Here is a 27,111-nt window from a genome sequence, read left to right on the forward strand (position 1 = left end):
CTCTTATATTGTAGTGAGTGCCAATAGATGATGGTAGACACGCCTGATTGTGGTGTTAGACGCACCCAATGGGTGTTGTTAGACATGCAAAATAAGTGGTGCACCCCTAATAAAATGTGCTGCACACGCCTATGTAGGGATTACAGCATTTGCATCCCCCAGTCACCTGACCACCTATGGGACACTACGGTTCAGGAGGTATGGGCTATCGGCAAGCTGTAAACGGGTCCTGAGTATGACTAATCATATTACAACACACACACCATTTCCCAGAAGACTCTTTTTTATAGAAATAACAGAATAAATTGAAAACTAGTAGACAGATATCACACACGTTATACTGTATATTAGGAGCACTTACTGATATTTGAAAGTGGAAGTTTGTATTCCATTTCCATATCCGCCAACTTGGAGGCCATAAGGATAAAATGTCCAAATACAGTTAGAACTGTTTTATTATATTCTCCGACAGCTGCAGCAAAATTGTCAGGAAGTTTTTCAAGGAAGACCTGGACAATACAAAATATGTTTTTATTGCATAAGATGCATGCTATCCAGTACTTTTGTATACATAACGCATACTTGCCTACCCTCCTAGAATGGCCGGGAGGCTCCTGGAAATCAGGTAGCACTCGCACCCCCGCAAAAGTAGGGCAAATCTTCCAGAGCCTGCTCACGCCATCTAGCCTTCCGTCTCTGGCACCTTCCACTTACATAGAGCAAGTAAAAAATGCCGGTATTCTGAGAGCGGGCAGCATGATGGCGGTAAGATGACATAATCATGCTCCCAAATGCCCACATACCATGAAGCCGCATCCCCTGTAGTGTCAACCTGAGGGGGGCAGTCAGAAAGTCAGCAAGTGTGGCATAAAGCATTTTTGGCTACCTTTAATCCTGTGTTGAAATACATAAGGGCTATAATATGAAACACCAGAGAGGTTTCTATCCTCCTTGAGATCCCCTTGTGTGTTTATTAGTAAATAGTGAGATCCCCTTGTGTGTTTATTAGTAAATAGTGAGATCCCCTTGTGTGTTTATTAGTAAATAGTGTATGTGATTTTTATTTTTTTTACAAACCCAAAAGGACACACAAATTGATGTACAATGCTTATATCGATTATACCACTAGAGACACCCAATACTACGGACTTACTAAAAGGGACTGAGTGCATTAAAACAAGCTTACGGGCACATAAATGCATGTACAGTACTTCATATGGAATTTATTGTCTGTTTGTGTAGTTTGTTAAACGCCTAGGGGCGGCACCTGCTGGAGGCGGCACGGCATCCCCCCTTCGGTCCGTGAAATGCTGGAGGGGGGTCCGCGAATCACGGGAGCAGTCACGGGTGTCCCCAAATCTTGTGAAAGGGGGTCCTGCACGCTCTGCGAATCGCGGAAGGGGAGGTCGCGGGAGGGTCCGTGAATCACGTGAGGGGGGTTGCGGGGGGGAGACGTGAATCACTGGAAATAAGTCATGGGGTCGGCAAAATGCGGGGGGGCGCACACATTGTTGTGCCTATTGGTGGCCAGTTACTTAAATCCGCACACTTGGTGATTGACACTACGCACACTTGGTGATTGATTAGTAATGCAGGCAGTCGGGGAGAGGTAATGGGGGGGGGGGGGTGTTGGCTAGAAAAATGCAAGTCAGTATGCCGTATTCAGCTACTTATAATCTATTCACAATAGGACTGACCCTAGTTTAAGAGGAGTACATTTACTAAGAGGGGAGTTCTATCGAAAATGGGATGTAGCCCATAGCAACCTATCAGATTCTACTTCTTATTTATTTAGTACATTCTATAAGGTAATAGATAAAATCTGATTGATTAGTAAATGGGCAACATCCCATCTTCAAGAGAACTTCCATCTTAGTAAATTTTCCCCTTAAGGCCCATATACTGGGTATTTTTACCATATGAGCTTTCAGCTCAAAAACCACCCAGTGTGTATGGCCACTAATCTGCTGGTATAACTGCTACTATGGAAAGCTGTCCACCCCTGTAAAAATTGGTTTGATGGGTCGAAAATCAGTCAGTGTGTGTGTGTGTGTGTGTGTGTGTGCACTGAGCCGTTTTCAGCCCAGCAAAATCCTAGCAAGCCTCCCTCACATGCTGGTACTTATAGAACCGCAGGTGCCAGCATGGTATTATCTTGGCACCCACAGGCCAGGGTTTCCAGAGATCACCCTGGGCTTTAGCCCTGGCTTTTGAGTGACCCCTTTATTTGGAGGGTCCCCACTCCCATGGAAAACCCTTGCCTGGGCTCACTTTTTAAGAGGGTTAATGCTGTGACTACTGGGACCAATATAAGTGTCTAATATTACCCTCCTGCTAGTGGAGCACTGTGCTGGTTTTAAAAATACAGGGGACCACTATGGCTTTCACCATCCCCATATTTTTTATTTTGCTGGTTTTTAACTGTTTCATTAAATTTAAATAGAGAGGCATTGTGCATATCTCAATGATTTTGCTGAGAGGGATGTCTATTTGAAAAATGCATTTTGGTCTGAATTTGCACAATTCATGGGTGTGTTTGCCCAACACAATTCAAGGTAAAATTTCCATGTTTGATTATTGTGTATGGAAATTAGAGTAGTTTGGCTGATGGTGTGTTCATGATCGTGTCCACCATTGTTCTATTCCAAGCAACACACCCATGGTTTGGACATTGGTAAATTCCTGTGTTTGTAAAACAGAGCTTAGTAACTGGACCCCTAATACTCTATTGAGGCATCAGCAATTATGTTGTCCACTAGTAGCAGGTGCAAACTGTAAGGATATAATTTAAACAACAAATCAAGTTGTCATAATAACTGTTTATCACACTGTGGGCAAAATTCTCTAAAAAGGTCTAAAATTCAGTAAAAACCCTGTTGTCTGGGTTTTTACCACATTTTGAGATGCTCTAAAGATCCCCCGCCGGGTTACCGCAACGGGGGGCAACACCAGCAAAAGCTGGCGATGCCCCATAGAAGCCTATGGGCTTCTACTGTGACCCACCGCTGTGCTGCACAGACCAGTGACCTCCTCCCCCCTGCACTGTAATCCTCTTCTGGGTGCAGGGAGGGGGAGGAGAGCAGCCCACAGCAGCAGCAGCACATCATCCGGCCGGGTGAGGGAGGGGGGACTCGCCGGGGAGCCGCTTCACATCGCCGGCTCAATGCAAAGGACAGCTCTTCTGTCCTTTGCCATAATTATCGCATATGTTACTGCATATGCGATAATTATGTCTACAGTAGCCGGTGATGTGCGGCGGACCGTGGGCGCGGATATTAGAGAATCCCACCCTGTAAACTTAGCTATATTGTAGCAAATGGTAAAGTTCAGTCCTATGTAGCTATACTTTATTCACAAGAATATAACACTAGTAGTTTGGATATATTTGCTCTAGTTATTGGATCAATTGTTCCAGAGGCCTGTCCTTCTGCAGCATCCAATCTCTGTCCCCCTCTCAACTCCATCTTTCTGGGTCCCTACTACAGTATCTCGGTCATCTCTTTGTGGGCCAGATGTATCAAGCTTAAAAAAGTGATAAACAACTAGCCAACCTGTCCTTTTTCAAACCCAACCTGTAACATGGCCGTTAGGAGCTGCTTGGTTGGTCTGCATTTTTTCACTTTTTGAGCTTGATACATCTGGCCCTGTTTCTCTTATTTTTTTTATATCTGCCTCTCCCCCATATGTTTCTCTCACACTTCTATCCCCAAGTGTATGTCCTTTAATCTCTGTCATCTGTTCCTTAATTTCTCTCTCCCTCAAAACTCTGCTGTTCCTAGCTCATCTCTTTCTTTCATCTCCAGGGGTGTAACTACAACTGTGTGGGCCCCATAGAAAACTTTTGTAAGCCCCCCCAGAGAGACAGGGAGTGGGAGATGGCATCATGGAGAGAAAGCAAGAGACGCAGGGAGTGAGAGAGAAGGTTTCAGGTAAAGAAAGATAATGAGAGATTGTCAGAGTGAGCGGAAGGAAAGAGAGAGGGGAAGTGAGGGAAAAGAGGAGGGGAGGAGAGAATGGAGAAAGAGAGACTAGGGCAGATAAAGATTGGGGGCGATATTCTCTAAAGCAGAAATGCGGTAAAAACCCTGCTATTGGGTTTTTCCACATATCTGTATTCTCTAACCCCCCAGTGTCAGCGCTGCGGAGGGAATCACCAGCTGGCGCTTACCTGCAGAAGCCTATGGGCTTCTTACCGTAGCGCTGTGTGAGGGATCCATCACGTATCTCTCCCAGCATGCCCCCCACCATCCCTGCATCACAATGTGAAGCCCGGTGGAGGGATAAATGTTACAGCATCCCGCACAGAAAGAGAGGAGTGATGCAGGGGGAGTAAGAGAGTTGAGAGAAAGAGAAGGGCAGGGGAAAAAGAGAGGTGAGAGACAGCAGGGGAAAGAGAGAAGGGGAGAGAAAAGGGGAAGGGGAGAGAGCAAAAAAGAGGAAAGAGACAGGGTGGGGGAGAAAAAGGAGAAAGTTAGAGGTAGATGTAGAGGTAGATGTTCTTAGATGTTCTAACGCTCTTATTTTGAGTGCTCTTTTAGTTTTTCCCACATAATGAAGGTTACATTTACAGGATAATACGTAAACCACAAATGTTGAATAACAATTAGTAAACTGTTGTGGTTTGATTCAGAACAGGCAATAGGTGAAATTATAATCGCACACATACAATAAATGGTAAAAGATGAAAAATATAAAATAAATGTATATATAGTTACGTATCCCTGTATAGTAACTTGAGGTGAGAATTGTAATGTTGTTCACTCCCAACTCCTCCAATATTTCTCATACAAAAAAGGAAAAATATACATAGTGTGATACGGTTTAAAATAACACAGAGTCTCTAGTTAAGATTTCCAAATGAGATGAAATCCTTCCAGTATGGGTCTTTGTGATGCTAAATTCTTACGGGATCACCCCTTGTGCCGAATCAACCATAAGGTGCTTACAGTAAGCTTACATTCACAATACTTCATAAAACATGTAAGGGTATCTTTAAAATTGATGCTCACGTGGTCTGACTTCATCTCAAAGGTATATCCTCCTATAATGGTTTCTTTCGCCAAGTAAAGGAAACAGCACCCAAGCAGGTCAATAGTTCCAGTAGTGGTTTATTGATATAACAATAAAAATGGAAGGCATTTAACACAGATGGGAATGATGAGTGAATAACAGAAAAGCCTGGGGAGCAACAAGGGCGCCACTGGTGACTCACCACAGACAGCTTCACTACACAAGTGAAAAATACCTTCCACAAAAGTCCAAATAAAAACACCAACGCGTTTCAACACTGAAGTCTTCCTCAATCAGAACACGTACAACCTTACATTCACATATAACTATAATAGGAATAGGATAGAATTTTTAGATCTTTTGCTTAGCGTGGAGAATTACCCTGTGGTTAAATCCATTGAAACTTCAACATTCTTTAAGCAGGTCGATTGCAATAGTTATTTGCAATTCCAGAGTTGTCACTTGGACTCTTGGAAACAAAACATTCCTTTCTCTCAATTCATCAGATTATGCAGAAATTGCTCTAATATTGCTACATATGATGCCCAGGCAGATGTTTATACTGCCAGATTTAATGAGAGAGGGTATCCTAACAGTACCATCAGCCAAGCAAGAGAACAAGCACGAGTTCTAGAACGTAATAATCTCCTTGAGTATAAAAATGCTGATACCCATGTAGTTCACCATAAAGAGGATCATTGTTCTTTTGTCACACAATTCAATGATAAAGAAAAAGAGATTAAACGTATACTTGATAATAATTGCCACATTTTAAAGTTGGACCCCATACTTGGCGAGTCGCTCCCACCACGGCCTAAAATAGTGTATAAAAGGGCAAGAACTCTAAAAAATATGATTGCCAAAAGCCAGTTGGACAATATTAATCAGAATCCTGCCACCTCAACTTTTTTGGATCTAAAAGGGTGTTTCCAGTGCAATAGTTGTAAGGTGTGTAAACACATAGCTAGATGCACTGATCTTTCAAATCCAAAATTAGCAGCTATCAAACCACAACAGTTCACTAATTGTAATTCAACGTTTGTGGTTTACGTATTATCCTGTAAATGTAACCTTCATTATGTGGGAAAAACTAAAAGAGCACTCAAAATAAGAGCGTTAGAACATCTAAGAAATATAAAAAATGGTTTGACGAACGACAGTGTCCCACGTCACTTTAACAATTTTCATAATAGTGATCCCAGTGGAGTAGTCATGGAGTTATAGAACAGATAATGCCCCCTAAACGGGGAGGAGATAGAGACAAACTCCTACTGCGCCGCGAAACACACTGGATTTTGAAATTAAATACATTAGTTCCTTTCGGATTGAATGAAGGTTACGAGATAACTCCATTTATAAATCAATGATAGTTGTATATATTTTCTCTGTATTTTAAAACATTTTCATACAGTATGTATGGGTATTTTTCATCTTTGTTCTATGGAACTATGTTTCATTGAATTTTTTACATTTTTTATTGTATTTTTTATCATTAAAAAATCTTTTTATTTTATATTTAAAAAGTGTATGTTTTGTATATAGTTAATTGATGCATTGTACATTGTTTAAATAATCCATGGTTCCTGATATCTGAATCTTTGAAGTGTCACTAGAATTTACTATGTGGTCTGCATGTGGCAAACTACTGTATGCAGATTCTAATAGTATGTTTTCAAAATACCGATAGTTGCTATATAGTATTTTCCCGATACGGGGACTATATTGCTGGCATCTTTTATATTGACTGTATTATATACTTTTAGTATTTGACTTAATAGTCATTTCAATCATACACATAGTGTGGGCATGGTTGATTTTTTAATTATCTCCAGTCCTTTCTCACTCAGCATCCGATGACATCATCGGCACCTAGGAGATTCCGATTGGTGGAACGGTGTGATAAATCATCTTCGGGTAGTCACTGAACCACATCCTCTGACGAAGTCTCTGACGAAACGCATTAGGGCGTGGTCAGTGATACCCGTACTGACTGTGTCCCGGCACTGTCTCCTGCCTGCGTTTCCCTCACCCCCAGCTTTCAAGTCCGGCCAGCGCAAACCAGCGCCTGTTGTTCCTGTGAATCGGATGTTTGTGGAGTGGCGGTTGGAGCAGTTTGCCGTGGTATTTTATATCTATATCTTGTGGTAACCAGCCCACAGTGTCTTTTATATTGGTACGAGCACTTGCTTTTATCTGTCTCTTAGGAGTATATTGTCTCCAAATAAATATATCCTTTACATGCACCATGGAGCGCCCCTCTACTCTTATATTTTGTAGATCTCATACTTCCTGACCCTGGATGTTGGCTTTGTCCATTGAGGGAGCTGCAGTCTATACCTTTGGACTTTGGTGAAATTGTGTGCCACCTGCACAACTGTTCTCTCTCTCTCTCTCTATATCTATATATATATATATATATATATATATATATATATATATATATATATATATATGGCAAGGGGGTCCCGGCACTCGTCCTTAGGGGTGCAAATACTTGTGGTGCCTCTCAATTTCAAAAGAAAGATGTAGCAAAAGAGTAACAGATGGCACTCGCAAGATTGAGCAATGACTGCACGGCGGCTGCAATAGTGGAACAAAAAGAATCAACACAGGCTTGTGTGTCAATGTTTCGGGCAAAGTCCTTTATCAAGACATATATATATATATATATATATATATATATATATATATATATATCGAGAGAGAGAGAGACATATATATCGAGAGAGAGATACAGAAGTACTAACACACTCGCCAGTCCTGCGAATGGGGTGCAAACAGCACCCACTTCCCAGGTTGGGGTGCAGTGGCTTGTGACCACACACTCTAGTAAATACAAACACAGGGGTCCCAGCACTCACTACAACAAACTAACTCACCTTAGCATTAAAATAATCAATTGAATAAATAATGGGGTTTTAGTTCATGAATTCATCAATGCATTAAAGCTTGCAGCCCATCACCAAGGGGCCCCATTTAACTGCAAGTCCTACACTAACAACTGGTTTTCTTAGGAACCTGGCCACTGCTTACCTTTTATAGCTAAAATGAACATGTGTTTTTTTCTTGGGTTAAAGCTCAACTGCCAAGTACCTTATGGCTTTTAAAGGTGAGACAATCCCAAACACAGCACCTGAATTAGTATTAAAGGGGCAGCTGTCACAGGTTTCAGGTAAATGAGCTTATCTAGGGTGCATGAGAAAGCTATGAAAGCAATAACAGTGGTTTATTAAAAATCAATCCAAATATAGAGATACAGTAGTACCAACACACTCGCTAGTCCTGTGAATGGGGTGCAATCAGCACCCACTTCCCAGGTTGGGGTGCAGCGGCCTGTGACCACACACTATAGTAAATACTAGAGATGTGCAGGTCCGGATTTACTCGGATTTACTTGGATTTACCCGGAAGTCAAAAAGGGTTCTTATTGGCTATCCAGCTGTCACATGTTTTGGAGCAAAAACATGTGACAACATATAGCCAATAAAATCCCGTTTTGACTTCCGGGTAAATCCGAGTAAATCCGGACCTGCACATCTCTAGTAAATACAAACACAGGGGACCCAACACTCACTACAACAAACTAACTCACCTTAGCATTAAAATAATTAATTTAATAAATAATGGGGGTTTAGTTCATGAATTGATCAATGCATTTAAGCTTGCAGCCCATCGCCAAGGGACCCCATTTCACTGCAAGTCCTACACTAACAACTTTTAATTAACCTCTGTTATACCAATTTCACACTGCCTAAACATTAAAAAAAAATTGTATTTTAAAACGGGTCTGAGCCTTGACATTGCACTAGATTACCGTTTTAAATACCATTTAAATACCATTCACATCAGTCAACCAGTTTCAAGGCAGAATGCAGGGGACAGCCTATCACAGGTCTGTAATCTGTTGTTTTTTGCTAAATACCGTTTCAGAGCCATTCTCACTGCATAAAAAACAGCTCTGAAACATGTAGGACTCTGCTTTTTAAACGTGTTGAAATACCGGTTATCTTTAACCTGTAAATCAACTCTGGCATTTCCCACTGCAGCCTTAAACGTCTTGAAATGTGAAAAAAACGGCAATATACTGTTTTAAAAGTGCGGTGTGAAAGGGGTATTACTGTGATCATAGCTTTCTCATGCACCCTAGATAAGCTCATTTACCTGAAACCTGTGACAGCTGCCCCTTTAATACTAAATTCAGGTGCTGTGTTTGGGATTGTCTCACCTTTAAAAGCCATAAGGTACTTGGCAGTTGAGCTTTAACCCAAGAAAAAAAACACATGTTCATTTTAGCTATGATGTGTAAGCAGATGCCAGGTTCCTAAGAAAACCAGTTGTTACCCCATTATTTATTCAATTGATTATTTGAATGCTAAGGTGAGTTAGTTTGTTGTAGTGAGTGCTGGGCCCCCTGTGTTTGTGTGTATATATATATATATATATATATATATATATATATATTTCATCGCTTTTCTGTGTATTTTAACCCCTCACCGTAAAGTCTGGGGTTTACGTTCTAAAGCATTTTTTTTATCTACAAGAATGAAAACATTTTGTGTTTAATAAACTTGCAGACGCAGTTTTGTTGGAACATTGCTGCAGACCCACTGAGATTTCAAACCTGTCAATTAGTAAATACAGTATATAATCATTGGTGTGAATAATAATTTCAGTACATTAGTCCTACTAACTTCCCCGATGTTGCCCAAGGGAACAAGGTTACAGGCCCTTGCCTTTTCCATACCTTTGACTGGGAAAACTTATGCTCAGGTGTATAACGGTTTGGAGGTATAAAGTGTCTCCCAAAAAGATTTGCTAATACCAACACCAGTTCTTCCATAACAGATTTGGAAAATCTTCTTTTATCTATAGGTAAAAAAATACACAAAATAGTTGTGATTAAAGTGACAGTAATATTCTATATTCACCTGTATAAGATCCTAATATGGAATATATACAGATGCATCAAAGACACATTTATTTGACCCATTAGAACTTTTCCCTGCATTATAGATAAAATCAAGTTAAAGTTCAAGTAAGATTTCCTAAATCAGTTAAGTTATAGTTAAATATGGTTTGTACTTTTTTCTTTTCTTCATATTTATTATATACTGTGAGAGTCCTTACTATCCAAAGGACACTACGGGGGAAATTTACTAAGTTGGGTGTTATGTTTCACATGGCATGTTGCTATGAGCAACCAATCAGAATCTACTTCTTATTTATTTAGCACCATCTAGAAGATAATACAGCCTTTTCAACCGATGTGCCGCTGCCTGCATGCCTGTCAGACCAGGGCCGGCTCCAGGTATAGTTCAGTGGTTGCGCAGGGCGCCGCCATATTAGATCATGGAGCCAGCTTAAATTGTGTGGCACCGGCGTCAGATGCCTATGCTGCACAGCATGCACTGAGTAGTTCAATGCCCGTGGCCCACCGCACTCACTCTCCCTCGTCGCCAGCACAGGTACTGGGGGAGCATATCTGGCACTGTGAAGGCATGTACAGTATGTACCTGGCACTATTGAGACATTTGTATTTGGCACTGTGGGGGCATATATGTACCTGGCACTGTGGAGGCATTTATGTACCTGGCACTGTGGGGGCATATATGTACCTGGCACTGTGGGGGCATATATGTACCTGGCACTGTGGGGGCATATATGTACCTGGCACTGTGAGGGCATATATGTACCTGGCACTGTGGGGGCATATATGTACCTGGCACTGTGGGGGCATATATGTACCTGGCACTGTGGTTCATAAATTAGTGCGACATACACTTTACGCTACAGCCTTTCAACTTTCCAACACACAAAGGTCGCCTATATAGTGTCCTTGCTCCCTGGACCCGCACTGGAATGGGTCTCTCTGCTATGGGAACGGGGCGATTCCCTTTTGGTCTTTTGCATTAAAAAAGATCTTTGAGCCGGGTCATTTCACCTCTGCCTCCATGGAGATCATGCGTCTACGGCAAGGCAGCAGACCCCTTGGACAATATATCGTACAGTTCCAAACCTACGCTTCAGAACTATGATGGAATGAGGAAGCATTAATCTCAGCATTTTGGAACGGACTCTCTGAACGTCTAAAAGATGATTTGGCAACTCGAGACGTGCCAGCCAAGCTGGACGAGGTAGTCTCCTTGTGCAATAAGGTGGACTTACGCATTTGTGAAAGGCAATCAGAAAGGAATAGAGATCGCTTCTGTTATCGGGCACCCCTGTCCAACCCAGTTTCTGCTCCGAATCCGCTTCCACCAGAAGAACCTATGCAAATTAACAGAGCCCAACTTACTCCAGAGGAGCGCCAGAGATGCCGCCGCGAGAATTTGTGTCTGTATTGTGGCACTGCGGGGCATGTGGTGGCAAATTGTTCCCAGCGACCGAGAAACTCCCGCTCCTAACTGAGCCCGGAGACTTCAGGTTAGGAGTGTTATCCCAGTCTCCAAATTTAGCTGAACCAGTCATGTCCGTAACATTGGAATCACCTCTTGGTCCTAAGACTGTGCTTTCTCTTTTAGATTCAGGAGCATCGGGGAACTTTATTACTGCCAGCTTGGTTCGTCAACTAAAGATACCCGTCAAGGATCTCTCCCGAAGTATTTCCTTGTCTGCAGTGGATGGAAGTCGCATTTCCTGTGGGCTGGTGACTCAGCAGACTTTACCTATTTCCGTTTATATTTGAGCTCTTCATAGGGAGCAAGTTCAGTTCTTAGTTATTCCGAGAGCATCTCATCAAATTGTTTTAGGTTACCCATGGTTAAGTCTGCATAACCCCCATATTGATTGGCAGAGAATGGAAATATTGTCTTGGGGGAAGTATTGCTTCTCTGCATGTCTACCGGGGGTTAAATCCCTTAAAAAAGTTTCAGTTACCTCATCCCTGCAAATTCCATCTCCATGCGCCTCTTATTCCGACATATTCAGCAGACAAGCAGCATAAGTTTTACCTCCTCACAGGAGCTAGGACTGTCCTATCGATTTGTTGCCAGGAAAGGACCCTCCCAGGGGTCGCACCTATCCACTCTCACTTCCAGAAACTAAAGCTATGTCTGACTACATCCAAGAAAATTTAGCCAGAGGTTTTATTCGGCCATCAATCTCACCAGCAGGGGCAGGATATTTTTTGTACAAAAAAAAGATGGAGGCTTGAGACCCTGCATAGATTAACGTGGCCTGTACGTGATCACAGTAAAGAATCGCATCCCACTTATCACAGAACTCTTTGATCGAGTCAAGGGTGCAATGGTCTTCACTCAATTGGATCTCTGTGGTGCTTATAACCTGATCCAGGCCAGAGATGAATGGAAGACCGCGTTCAATATGAGAGATAGACACTTTGAATATCTGGTCATGCCGTTCGGACTCAGTAATCCTCCTGCTGTGTTCCAGAATTTTGTAAACTAAATTTTCAGAGATCTTCTTTGCAAATCTGTTGTGGTCTATTTAGATGACATTCTAATTTTTTCTTCGAATCTAAAAGATTGTAAATTAGAGAAGTGCTCCTTCGAAAAACCCTCTAAGCCCTTTCTTGGATACATCATTTCTGGACATGGGTTAAAGATGGACCCTGAGAAAGTGCAAGCAATTCTAAATTGGTCCAGAGCCACAACTCTGAAAGCCATACAACGGTTCCTGGGCTTCTCCAATTACTAGCAGAAATTTATTAAAGGATTCTCTACTCTGGTGGTGCCTCTTACCGCACTCACCCAAAAACGTGCAAACCCGACTAAATGGACCCCCAAAGCCGAATCTGCCTTTAGTTTACTATAGCAAGCATTTATCTCCGCACCAATTTTAGGACAACCTGACACTAGTAAACCCTTTTTCCTGGAGGTAGACTCTTCTTCAGAAGTGGTAGACACTGTCCTCTCCCAAAGAAGCGAGGATTTCAAACTGCATTCTTGTGGATTATTTTCAAAGAAATTTTCTCCAGCCGAGAAAAATTATGCCATTGGGGAACAAGAACTTCTCGCTGTAAAATTAGCCTTAGAGGAATGGCGGTACCTGTAAGAGGGGGCTAATCATCCAGTCACTATTTACACCGACCATCGGAATTTGATCTTCCTCAACAACATTCAAAGTCTCAATCCCTGCTTAGTATGTTGGGCCATGTTCTTCACTCGTTTTATTTTTTTTGACCTTCTGGCCAGGATCCCAGAATCAGAAAGCAGATGCTCTGTCCCGCTCTCTGTCTTCTGATGAAGAGACTCAAAAAATCCATCCAGTCCTGGAACCAAAAGTATTTGCTGCAACACACTTGAAGCCTCCACCGGGCAAGACTTATGTCGCTTCCCATCTCCTAAAGAGACTTATCACTTGGGCCCATGCATCCTGGTTCACCGGTCACGCCTACGAAGGTCCTACTGGTGGCCCACACTGAAAACAGATGTGACGACCTACATATCCTCTTGCATTAAGTGCGCACAACACAAGGTGTCTCAACAACCTCCAGCTGGGGCCTTATTGCCTTTATCCATTCCTCAACGTCCATGGATGCACATATCAATGGACTTGATAACTGACTTGCCAATCTCCCAAGGTTATACCATGATCTGGGTCGTCATAGACCGCTTTTGTTCCCTTAAAGAAATTATCCTCCGTGTCAGAAGTAGCCCAGCTTTTTATTTCCAAAATCTTTAGATTGCACGGACTCCCTTCTGAAATTGTCTGTGACCGAGGTGTTCAATTCGTCGCAAGGTTTTGGAAGCCCCTCTGCTCAACACTCCGAGTAAAACTACAGTATTCTACTGCCTACCATCCGCAGTCAAATGGTTCTACAGAACGTGTGAATCAAGACCTAGAAACCTTCCTACACATACATGTATCCTCATCTCAAGATGATTGTGTAGAACATTTGCCTTGGGCCAAGTTCACTCACAGCAACACGTACCATTCATCCACTGGGTTTTCACCATGTCTTATTGTCTACGGAAGCCACCCTAAAGTTCCTGAATTCCCAGAACTCCCTTCCCTAGATCTTCGAGCAGTTACAAAGGCCCTTATTCTGGTCGGTGCGGATATATCCACCTGCGTTCGGCCCACCGATGTTTTGTGTCTGCGCATGTGCAGAGGCGTCTCTGCGCATGTGCGAGCGGGCCGTACGGCCAAATCCCGCATGATATGTGAACACTCCGAACAGGGGGTGGAGAGGGGCGTGAAGGGCTATTTGGGCTCATTACCATATGCATACGCCCCGCGTTTCATGGGCGTTCCCATGCAAACGCTGGGCGTACGTATGGTAATGCGGCCGTGACGCACGTGTAGGGGGCGGACATATGCCATCGCCGGATGTCAACTGCCCGCCCAGATCCCTGCTTTTGCACGGAAAAATTTCCGTGTGGTCTGAGGTTGCGGGAGCTGGTGGACCACTCGGTCCTGCATTCGATGGTCTGCGACCATCGAATGATGGGGGAGGTTCCCTTAGATGGAGGAGGCGTATTCCGTGAAAAATACACGTGCGGTCCGTTCGGCCAGCTTCTTACCGCGTACGGACGAAGTTGGCTATCCGTATGGAAGGCGGGGTTTCGCACGCACGGTCCTGGCCGCATAATCGGATCCGGCCGCACCGATCAGAATAAGGGCCAAAGTCGCTGAAACACTTTTCAAAGATCTGGAATAAAGTTCTGTTTAATTTACGGAAAGCATCTTCTCGCTACAAAAAGTGGTCTGACAAGAAGCGGAGAGTAGTACCCAGTTTGTCCATAGGAGATCAAGTATGGTTGTCCACAAAGAATCTACGGCTACGAATTCCATCCATGAAATTCACTCCTCGCTCTATTGGCCCATTCCCGTCATTAATCCCCTAGCCTATAGGCTCAAGTTACCCTCCTATCTCAAAGTTCCGTCTTCTTTTCACATTTCACTGCTAAAACGTTGGTCTTGAACCGATTCCGAAGAACTCTGCCTCGCCCTCCAAGGATTCTTACAGAAAGAGGAGAAGAGTTCGAAGTTAAAGGAATATTCGACTCTTGTTTTCGTTATGGTCGGTTACAATACCTCCTGGACTGGAAAGGATATGGTCCTGAAGAAAGGTCCTAGGAGTAGGCTTCGTATATCCACGCTCCAGCATTGATTCGTAAATACCATGATGAGCATCCAGGAAAACCCGGAATGTGTCCTGAGGCCACCCCGAAAAAGGGGGGTACTGTCACGTCCCACCACAGGGGCACGCCGGTGGTCCGGGACTTACCCATGCGGGCACTCTGGAGGGGTCCCACCGGGGCAGGTGTGGGGTGCTGGTCTTGTGTGGCCGGGCGGCTTCCAGGCAGGCGAGGAGGCTTGCTGGAACTGGGAGCAGCTCTGGGCGCCAGCTTCCCATGGCGCCATCTTGGATATGAGCAAAAGGCATCTTTTGCCCTTACTTGCCTCCTGAATACCCCAGATGCTGGTAACCGCCCCTAAGGGTATTTAACAGGAAGGCCTGCTGCAGGAAGTTGCCAGTGCAACGTCTAGTACTGTGGCCATCTGTTCTCGCTCCACAACCATCTTGATTGTGATACCAGTATCCAGCATTGCTATTCTGTTCGTTTGCCATTCCTGCTGAGGTCTTGCCTGCCAGTATACTCCTGCTGCCGTACTCCGTGTTCCCGGTGGTCCACCTAGCGTTTCCGCACCACAGTGAACTCAGCCGGTAGTGCCTACCCCCGCATCTGTGACATTTACCAAACTAAGGCCCTTATTCTGATCGGTGTGGCCGGATCCGATTATGCGGCCAGGACCGTGCGTGCGAAACCCCGCCTTCCATACTGATAGCCAACTGCATCCGTACGCGGTAAGAAGCTGGCCGAACGGACCGCACGTGTATTTTTCACGGAATACGCCTCCTCCATCTGTTCACTCCAGTCTAGGAGATTGAACAGTGTGCATGTCTGGCTGTCTTCTCTGGCACCCACCCGCGAGCTCACTCTCCCGCCCCGCTGTGCAACCTGCGTGGTGTAGTAGTTTTAACTACTACACTGCTGATAGTAACAACCTGCTGAGTCTGACTGTTAGTGTAGTGTAGTGTGATCAGTGGCGGATCCACCAGGACTAGGGGCGGTCGCCCCGGGGCCCCCACACACAGGGGCGTAACTATAGCACCGCAGCCCCCGCGACTGCAGGGGGGGGGGGGCGCTGTGCATGTGCGGGCGCCGGGGGCTGCAGTGCTATAGTTACACCCCGCCGCCCAGTCTTTACCTGTCAGTCTTCAGTACGCGCTGGTCCCGGCTCCCTTCTTCTGCTATGAGGACCACAACAAAATGTCCGCCCCCATGTAGCAGAAAGTTCTCTGAAACTGTCTGCTGCATGGGGGCAGACATTTTGTGGTGGTCCTCATAGCAGAAGAAGGGAGCCGGGACCAGCGCGTACTAAGCGTAGGTAAGACTGCGGGGGATGGGGGGGATTGCATGGGCGGCGAGGCGGGGGTTGGTGCGGCGGGGCGGGCGAGGGTTGGTTTTTCTGTCTGCTGCTGTGTGACTAAGCTGGAACAGGGTACTACAAGTCTCACCTCACCTGTGCAGGCCACACGTCGGTGCAAATTGCAAAATATAATTTTTATTTTACAATAAAGGAGTTACTGAATTATTAATAATCCTTTAAAATGTTTCTGTGTCTGCTGCTGTGTGTGTAAGCTGGAACAGGGTACTACAAGTCTCACCTTACCTGTGCAGGCCACACGTCGGTGCACATTGCAAAATATAATTTTTATTTTACAATAAAGGGGTTACTGACTTATTAATAATCCTTTAAAAAAATGTCTGTGTCTGCTGCTGTGTGTGTAAGCCGGGACAGGGCACTACAAGTCTCACCTCACCTGTGCAGGCCACACGTCGGGGCAAATTGCAAAATATCATTTTTATTTTACAATAATAAAGGGTTTACTAACTTATTAATAATCCTTTAACATTTTTCTGTGTCTGCTGCTGTGTGTAAGCAGGGAGAGGGTACTACAAGTCTCACCTCACCGGTGCAGGCTGCACGTCACTGCAAATTGCAAAATATCATTTTTATTTGACTAAAAAAGGGTTAATACTTATTAATAATCTGTAGTAATTAATAATAGCATAGGAGCAAAAAAAAAAAAACAGTGGTGTTTTGAAATCCAAAAATATATTTGTAGGCTAATTGGCTCCCAACAAAATTAACCCTAGAATGTCTGTGTGGGCATGTACATGTGGTAGGGAATTTAGATTGTAAGCTCCTCTGGGGCAGGGACTGATGTGAATGTTCATATATAGGGGCAGATGTATTAACATTCCTTTAAAGTTTGATATTTTTTGTTTCCCACTTCTCCTGCCATAACGTGGAGAAGTGGGCAACCTTTTCCCCCTAATGTATCAACAGCTAGTTAGTGATTAACGCTAATCGTTAACTCACCTCTGTCCTTTCTTCTGCATTTCTCTTTTTACGTTCCTTTCCTTCTGCAATGCGTATGTCTGCCGCGGTCACTGTTTCCTATTCCCCTTGCCTGAGGCAGCTCCTTCACTTTCTCTGGGACATGATAGCCGCTGCCCCTGTCAACAGCAGCCGCCACCACCCCCCTGCCCTCACTAGGCTGCATAATAAACTTTCATTAAAAGTAAAGTAAACAATCACCCCACCAGCTATTGGAGCTGGCATGGGAGTCCGTGCAGTGGTGTGTAAATTAAAAGCCGCAGCGGTGCGGTGAGAGCGGTCCCTGCAACGATGTGTTTTCACTCGGTGTGGGTCCCTGTAGTGCATTGGAATTAACTAGCAGCGATATCCCTGCGGGAAGTGCGGCTGGTTTTAAAAACACTCGCTGCACGCTGATTGGCTGAGTTCAGCGTGCGGCGAGTGTTTTGAAACCCAGCCTTCCCGCGCCGCCACCGCCCAGGGGATATCGCTTGTTAATTCCAATGCACTGCAGGGACCCCGCCGAGTTAATACACATCGCCGCAGGCACCGGAGCACCCCAGGCGAGTCGGGGTGGGGGCGCCCCGGTGCCGGGGGAGGGGGAGGTACCTGTCCTGCGGCGCTGTGTATTTAAAGCTGGCGGCGGAGGCAGCGGGGGTCCCTGCACTCAATAAGAAATAACGAGCGCTTCCGCCGGGCTATGCGGAAGCGATTCTGTTGTGAAAACACTGTCCGCACGGCGCACGCTGATCTCAGCGCTCGTTATTTCTTATTGAGTGCAGGGACCCCCGCTGCCTCCGCCGCCAGCTTTAAATACACAGCGCCGCAGGACAGGTACCCCCGCGGCACGGGGGGGGGGGCAAAATGCCGCACTCCAGTGGCCGGCGCCCTAGGCAAATGCCTAGATTTGCCTAGTGGTGGCGCCGGCCCTGCCTGTGACGTTAAAGCTTATAACTTAAAGCAAGAGGACAGTGATTGAAAGATAAGTTCAGGGCTTCCTCAGGGGGACGTTAAAAGCCCCTTTCATACATTTCTCCAAAACGTAAAAAAGTCCTTTTACTAGCGTTAAGTGCTACATAAGCACTTAACGTTGGTTAGTACATCTGCCCGATTATCTGTAAAGCGCTGTGGAATATGTATGCGCTATATAAGAAACTGTTAATAAATAAATATATAGATCCAGGTCCAAAACACTGCCCGAGATACAGACCCAAAACGTGTTTCATGGAACACGAAAAGTGCCCGGTGCACATCCCTACTAATTACCACTGTGCCATTACTGCTTTGTGTTTAATTTAAATCCAACTACAACCTACGAGTAATAAGCTATGGCTATCTACTATACTTTGTAGTTACACTCTTTTTATTATTTTTTACTTTGTTTGGCGCTGCATACAGATCTTAATTAAGTAAAATCTACCATAATAATAATTTTTGCATTACATTATTATTATAATTTTATTATAATTTTATTTATAAGGCGCCACAAGTGTTTTGCAGCGCCGTACAAAGGAACAATACAGGGAGACAAAGCTTGGCATAACATTGAATAAATAACAAAAATACAGTACAAATAAAGAGCGCCACAGATCAATACACATTACAGCTTAAATGTAAGTAGTGAGGACTCAATCAACATACAACTAGAGGCTAGATGCCAATGATGGAGATGAGTATGCGGACAAAGATGGTCACTGAGTGTTGGAGTATAGGAGAGCTGTGAGTGAAATGTGAAGAGAAGTGGGCTTTGACAACAGGAGGGAAGAGGGCCCTGCTCAGAGGAGCTTACAATCTAGTAGGAAGGGGAGACAGACAGATTACAAGAGGTGCACGCGAGTGGGTGGTGGTTAGATAGCAGGATGTAAAAAGGCAAGGGGTCGGAGAACCAGCTGGTTTATGCAGTGGAAGGGTATGCTTTGATGAATAGGTGAGTTTTCAGTGCCCGTTTGAAGCTTTGGAAGGTCGGGGAGAGTCTAATGGAGCGAGGGAGTGCGTTCCACTGAAGGGGTGCAGCACGGGCAAAGTCCTGTACTCTAGCATGGGAAGCAGTGATCAGGGTGGAGGAGAGACGACAGTCGTCAGCCGACCGTAGAGTGAGGGAGGGTGTATGAATGGAGATGAGGTTAGAGATATATGGAGCAATGGAATTAGAGATGGCCCTGTATGTGAGTGTGAGGTGTTTGAAGAGGATTCTGTAGGGGAATGGAAGCCAGTGCAGATTTTGTTGAAGGGGAGTGGCAGAATTAGAGCGGCGGGAGAGGAAGATAAGCCTGGCTGCAGCATTGAGGACAGATTGGAGAGGAGCCAGTTGGGATTGAGCGAGGCCGGTGAGGAGAACATTGCAGTAGTCGAGCCGTGAGATGACCAGTGAGTGGATGATCAGCTTAGTTGCACTCTGTGAGAGAAAGGGCCTGATGCGAGCAATGTTGCGTAACTGGAACCGGCAAGAATGGGCCAGGGCTTGGATGTGGGGTGCAAAGGAGAGGGAGGAGTCAAGAGTGACACCCAGGCAGCGGAGTTGGGGAACGGGGGAGATGATGGTGTTGTTAACAGTGATAGAGATATTAGTAGGGGGCATAGCTCTGGGTGGGGGAAAGATAATAAGTTCGGTTTTGTCCATATTCTGTTACGGGACTCGGCAGGGCTATGGGGAGTATGACAGCTGGCAAGAGACAATAGGTCAGGCGTGAGTCCGTAGCTGGGACCGCTGTTTAGGATGGCCACAGCAAAACCTACACTGACTCTGTTGAGCCCCCCGGGCAGAGGGAATACCACTGCAAGTGCTAGGCTTCGCCTGTAGCCGCCGCGTTCGATAGAGCCAGTTAAGCCGGCTCTGACCCCGATGCAGCCAGGTGTTACGTAAAGACAAGGGGTGAGCGATCGCCAGGGAGTATCTCAAAAGGATGACAGGCTAAGGGGCCTAGCTGGAAGAGACCCCTGACTAACCGACACCAGGTCAAGGACGGGGATCGCGACCCAGTCGCAGACACAAGAGATACAAAGGGGATTCTCAGAATGGGGGCACACCTAGACAAGTGATTCCCCAAAGCCGGGTGCAGATAAAGAGGGGTGCACCCCTGCCTGACGGGAGCTAGGGCGACAGGCAATCACTGACAAGAAAGAACAACTGAGAGAACCACTGAGAGAATAATACCATAGAATAAAGACGGGCCCCACGGCGGGGGAAGGCCACTGCGGGCAACAGAATAGCAAAAGATAGAAAACACCGGGCTCCAACGGAGCACTTACGTGACCCACAAGCAGATGGGGAATGTGGATCAGACGCAGGCACTAGCCCAGGCCAGGAAATCCACAGGAGCTGGCTGGGCAGCAGGGAACCAGGAGAGCAGAGCGGACTGAAAGAATAGAGCTGGAACAACAGCTCCAGGGACCGGGTAAGCGTATGCTTACGGGGAAGCAATCTGTATAACCGGCGTCTGTGCCCAGCAGACGCCGGCTATTTATCAGAAGATCGCGCCGCCTGACGTCACTCAGGCGCGCGCGTGTTCCCCGTCTGCCGGGCGGAAGTTCGGGGACGTTGCTAGGCAACGCCCCGACGCCCGTCCTTAGAGCGAGGCTTGGGACGCTACCTAGCAACGCCCCCCGCCTCCAGCCTCCATGCCGCAGCTGCCGTCCGTCCGGGTGCAGCAGATCCCGGACGGCGGTGTGCAACATATTCAGCTTCAGAAATCGCTCAGACATCCAGGTGGAGATGGCAGAGAGGCAGTTGGAAACTTGAGAGAAAACAGTGGGGGACAGATCAGGAGAGGAGAGATAGATTTGGGTGTCATCCGCATAGAGGTGATATTGGAAGCCAAAGGAGTTAATGAGTGCACCCAGAGAGGAGGTGTACAGAGAGAACAGAAGGGGGCCAAGGACGGAACCCTGAGGGACCCCGACAGGAAGGATGGAAGGTGGTGAGGTGGAGCCAGAGGCAGAGACTGAGAAGGAACGGTTGAAGAGGTAAGAGGAAAACCAGTTGAAGACTGTGCCAGAGAGGCCAATGTTTTGGAGTGTGTGGAGGAGGAGAGGGTGATCCACAGTGCCAAAGGCAGCAGATAGGTCCAAAAGGATAAGCAGGGAGAAGTGACCCTTGGATTTGGCTGACAGCAGGTCATTGGTGACTTTCACTAGGGCAGTCTCAGTGGAATGAAGTGGGCAAAAGCCAGATTGAAGGGGATCAAGGATGGAGTGGTCAGACAAGTAGCTGGTGAGACGCCTGTAAACCAGCCGTTCTAGTATTTTATAGGCAAATGGGAGAAGAGAGATAGGGCGGTAGCTTGTGGGAGATAAAGGGTCCAGGTTTGTTTTTTTAAGAATAGGAGAGACCAGGGCATGCTTGAAGGGTGAGGGAAAGATGCCAGTAGAAAGAGACAGGTTAAAGAGGTGAGCAAGGTGGGAGCAGCCAGTGGGGGAGAGGGAACTGAGGAGACGGGAGGGGAGAGGGTCCAAGGGACAGGTAGAGGGGGGAGAGGATGAGATGAGGGAGCGGACTTCCCCAGTTGTAGTAGGGCAGAAGGATGACAGAGTGGGGTAGTTGGGAGGGAAGGATGATTGGGGTGGGTGGGCAGCAGAGGGGGTATGGGAGGAGATATCATGTCGGATTATCTCAATTTTAGAGAGGAAGAAGGAGGCAAAGTCAGTGGCAGTGAGGGATGAAGGGAGGAGGGGTGGTGCAGGGCGAAGTAGAGTGTTGAAAGTTTCAAAGAGACGTCGGGGATTGGAGGAATGGGAAGAGATGAGAGATTTGAAGAAAGATTGTTTGGCAGAGGAGAGAGCAGCGCTGTAGGAGGAGAGAATAAACTTGAAATGGAGGAAGTCTGCCAAAGAGTGAGATTTCCTCCAGAGGCGTTCAGCAGAGCGTGCACATTTTTGCAAGAATCGTGTTATTTTGTTGTGCCAGGGTTGGGGTTTAGAGCGTCGGAGGGGGACAGTGTGGAGGGGGGCTACAGAGTCGAGAGCAGAGGTGAGAGAAGAGTAATAGAAAGAGGCAGCCTGGTTGGGGCAAGTCATGGTTGAAAGAGGAGAGAGGAAAGTTTCCAGGGAAGACAGGACAGTAGGGTCGAGAGACCCGAGGTTACGTCTGGTGACGGTGGGTCTGGGCAATGAGGGGAGAGGGGAGGATGAGAGGGTGAAAGAGAGCAGATTGTGGTCAGAGAGTGGGAAGGAAGAATTAGAGAAATCAGAGAGATTACAATGGTGGGTACATTAAATTGTTCTCATAATTATTGCAAAGACAAAAAGTCACTGGACTTGCAGAGTCATTCATTTATTTATTAGTATAACTGGTGTTGAATTCTCTACTCTTTCTGGCTAGATATTTAGGTACTTGTGTATTATCACGGCGCCCAATTAGCATACGTACGCTACGTAGTGAAATCGCATTGCATGTCCCGTTATAGTGCCGTATGATGCGATGCGATTTCAGTAGTTAATATGGTACTTGTATATTGGTGTCTGTGTTACGCATTTTGCGTAACTGTGCTTTCAGAATTAGCGTAGGTAACGTAAATTGCGTAGTCAGTCAGAGGTAGTATTCCCGCTCCCTGTCAGATTCACTCTGAGGTGAATTACTGACAGGAATCGCTGCATCACTCAGAGCTGCAGGAGAAGTGTCGGTAATGGCTGTAACTGTCACAAATATGTTCAGCTTGCCGAAGACAGAGGAGGAGGCTGTTCTCTTCTGTCAGCAGCATAATTTGCTACCGCTGACGCAGAATTGTAGTAACGGGCACCCTATGCGCTTTACAGTGAAAGAGTGCATGTGGCGGTGCCATATAACATCATGCCTCAAGAAGGTGAGCCTAAGAGCGGCGCATTGGTTTCCGGGTTGCCGCTTACCCTTTCTCACCTTGATTAGATTAATCTATTCCTGGGCAGAGGAGCTCACATCTATTGATTATTGTCAGGGCTGCCATCAGAAATTTTGGGGCCCGGGACTGACAAATTAGGCAGGGCCCCCCTCCCCCCAGGATGGCCGCTCCTCTGCGGTCTGCTCAATGGCACGGCCACGTCACGTGGTACATCATCATGGGGGCTTGCCAACGCCACTGGTTGTTCAAGAGACAGGCAGCAGACAACCAGGTATATTATGCTATGCTACATGCCCCCTTGCATATTTCAGTTGTGCTACCTGACCCCTGTAATTTCTATATTTAAGCTGTGTCCCTGCTCTCACTGGAGCAGATGTACTAACCCCCCCACTTTGCGCTTCTGACATAACGTCCCGCTTCTCCTGCATAACGAGGAGAAGCGGGCACACGTTATGGGGAGATGTACTAACATCCCCCAAGCCGATAAGGAGAGCCGTTATGCCCAGCGTTAACGGCCCTCCTTATCGGCTCCCTCGCCGCCCCGCACATGCGCAGTCGCCGTCGCCCCCCCCCCCCTGCCCGGCTTACTGGGCATGCGCGAGATCTCGCAAAAACCGCGAGATCTCCAGCGCAGCCCAAGCCAGACGCAGGGCTAGCGTTGTCCCAATAGTGGGGGATAGGACAACGCTAGCCCTGAGCTGGCGAAGCGGACGGGGCGAATTAACGCCTTCAAGGCTGTTAATACATCGCCCCGGCCGTTAATCCCTGGGGGGGATTGCAGGGACAGCCCCGCCGAGCGTAACTCGGCGGGCTGTCACTAGCGCACGTTAGGTGCACTAGTGATACATTAGGGTCAGACGTAATCCCCCCCAGTTAACCAGCGTTAAGTGCATTTTTGCACTTAACGCTGGTTAATACATCTGCCCCACTATAACTTGTACCCCTACTTTAATAATATATATTTAAGCTGTGCCCCCACCCACCCAACCACCATCACTAACCTTACTTCTAAGCTGCCTTTTCCCAGTCACAGAAGAGGTTAGTAAATGTGTAGGCAGCAGCAGCAGCATGGTCCTCCAGCAGCGTCCTGATCCCGTAGTGTCAGTGAGGTCAGGAGTTCAGCTGCAATAAATCACTGTGTATACGCTGTCTGAGCAGCGTATACATACATAAAGTGTGCTGAAGCTGCCCGATCACTGCTAGCCACAGCAGTGAACGGGACAAGTGCAGTGCTATGCAGCTGCCTGCCGGGGATCTGCTGTGAAGGCAGCTCACGGAGATAAGAGAAGGAGCCCGGCACTTAACGCTGGAGCAGCCCGGGCCCTCCCTTCTCTGTCTAAGGAGCGGGGCCCAGGACAGAAGTACCCACAGACCCCCCCTGTTGGCAGCCATGATTATTGTAAGCGACAGCTGCATTTATCGAATAAAACTGTGGACCTCTACAATAATTGGATGCGGGAGGCCTGCACAATGGACTTTATGGCACAGCCCCAGCGGCGTATTGGTGGTTCTGGGAAGATTGTGGAGGTCAATGAAAGTTTGTTTGTTAAACGAAAAAGTAATGTTGGACGTACGTTGCCTCAGCAATGGATCTTTGGAGGCATTGCAAGGTAGGTCACGGGGGAATGATCTGTTGCACAAGACTGGGAGTTATGGTAAATTAATTCATAGAAAAAAGGAGGCCCCCTCTTTACTCAATAGTTAGATGTGGTCATACACATAAAACATTATTCTAGGGGTGTGCTACCACGGACAAAGGAGCATAGACTTTAAACAGAGAGAAGAGTTGTCATATGGTGGTGCACCATTTATAATAACGAGACATAAAATGTACCTTTTAATGTTTATTGGTTTAAAATCTGCGAAATATAACGAACAACATACAACATAAATACAAGTGGACACAGTGTGAGTTAAAAATGGCCTGTGCGGGTTCTGCTATCAGTTTACCTTATTATTACTAAATTATCTGACACAATTGTATTCCCTCATTGAGTTATTCTCGTTTCTTGGGGGGATCAGTGTCTATTGGGGTATTGCTGTGGACTGTATGTGAAGTCCTGCAGTTCCAACTGTGGGTTCCCTAACACACCACACTTGGTATCATAGCATTGGTAACCAACTAGGCTGTACAGATATCTTATGGTGTGGGGAGGGTAGATTATAGATACAATTGGATAGTTATCTGCAGGAATTGTCAGCACCGCAAGTCAGCATGTATCAATTACTCAGATAGCAAAGTGGCTCCACGCCTGACTAGTGCTATCGGTGTACAGCGTACAAGTGGGCTGACAGAATATATCAATATAGACGCTATGAACGGTCTCACCGCTGCCGCTGTCCACAGACTCTCCCTGTTAGGGACGAGTTCCTGTGATGCCGGCCAGCGTGTACCCGTTAAATCACTGAGCGCCGCTGGTATAGCACACAGCGGTATGCTCTAGATGACGTTAAGCTAGCTAGTACATTAGAGTCCTGAAAAGGACTGGAAATACAGTAACACAGCAAATTGGTAATACTGAGAGAACGTCCGCACGGCCAGGTCAGCCGGCGTACGCTTCGCAGGTCTTCTTCAGGGCAACCAGGCGTTGCCCTGAAGAAGACCTGCGAAGCGTACGCCGGCTGACCTGGCCGTGCGGACGTTCTCTCAGTATTACCAATTTGCTGTGTTACTGTATTTCCAGTCCTTTTCAGGACTCTAATGTACTAGCTAGCTTAACGTCATCTAGAGCATACCGCTGTGTGCTATACCAGCGGCGCTCAGTGATTTAACGGGTACACGCTGGCCGGCATCACAGGAACTCGTCCCTAACAGGGAGAGTCTGTGGACAGTGGCAGCGGTGAGACCGTTCATAGCGTCTATATTGATATATTCTGTCAGCCCACTTGTACGCTGTACACCGATAGCACTAGTCAGGCGTGGAGCCACTTTGCTATCTGAGTAATTGATACATGCTGACTTGCGGTGCTGACAATTCCTGCAGATAACTATCCAATTGTATCTATAATCTACCCTCCCCACACCATAAGATATCTGTACAGCCTAGTTGGTTACCAATGCTATGATACCAAGTGTGGTGTGTTAGGGAACCCACAGTTGGAACTGCAGGACTTCACATACAGTCCACAGCAATACCCCAATAGACACTGATCCCCCCAAGAAACGAGAATAACTCAATGAGGGAAAACAATTGTGTCAGATAATTTAGTAATAATAAGGTAAACTGATAGCAGAACCCGCACAGGCCATTTTTAACTCACACTGTGTCCACTTGTATTTATGTTGTATGTTGTTCGTTATATTTCGCAGATTTTAAACCAATAAACATTAAAAGGTACATTTTATGTCTCGTTATTATAAATGGTGCACCACCATATGACAACTCTTCTCTCTGTTTAGAGGCATTGCAAGGAAAAGTGGTGAATGCTTCATTACTATGGTGCCAAAACGGGGTGCCAACACTCTGATGGTGGCCATAAATGATTTCATCGAACCGGGCACAACAACTAATTCAGATTGCTGGAGGGCCTACAGTATCGAGCAGTTGGAACAGGCTGGATATCAACATGCTCGAGTAAATCATAGGTATATCTTTGTGGACCCGGACACAGGTGTTCACACACAAAACATAGAGCACCTTTGGGGCTCATGCAAATGGCGCAATAAGCACCAAAGAGGCACAGCACGTGACCATTTGCAGTCATGCTTGCAGAAATTTATGTCGCGTAAGACTTTGGGTGCTGATAACGCATTCCAGCGTATCCTTCATGCACTTTCGCTGCTTCCAAAGGCAGACTGACTGTTTTAAAAAGTTTTTTGGTTCATGATTTCTTCTCATTAATGTTGTTCTACTTGATTTATTGTTATTATTGTAATTATTTATTGTGATTAATGTGATTAATTTATTTAATATGACATTTAATTATTATTTAT

General features: G+C 46.1%; 1 protein-coding gene across 1 annotated transcript in view; it reads right to left on the bottom strand.

The window, feature by feature from the left end:
* The window catches only part of LOC146060116 (putative ATP-dependent RNA helicase DDX60), a 370,150-nt gene that overhangs the window by 41,726 nt on the left and 301,313 nt on the right, over positions 1-27,111 (bottom strand). The window contains exons 35-36 of the mRNA XM_083173025.1: positions 9,755-9,876; positions 362-509 (exon numbers count right to left, since the gene is read on the bottom strand). Coding sequence (XP_083029151.1) covers positions 362-509; positions 9,755-9,876 — 270 coding nt within the window. The remainder of the gene's footprint in view (positions 1-361; positions 510-9,754; positions 9,877-27,111) is intronic.

The sequence above is a fragment of the Crinia signifera genome, chromosome 1, assembly GCF_055691185.1.
Source record: "Crinia signifera chromosome 1, ASM5569118v1, whole genome shotgun sequence".
Classification (NCBI taxonomy): Eukaryota; Metazoa; Chordata; class Amphibia; order Anura; family Myobatrachidae; genus Crinia; species Crinia signifera.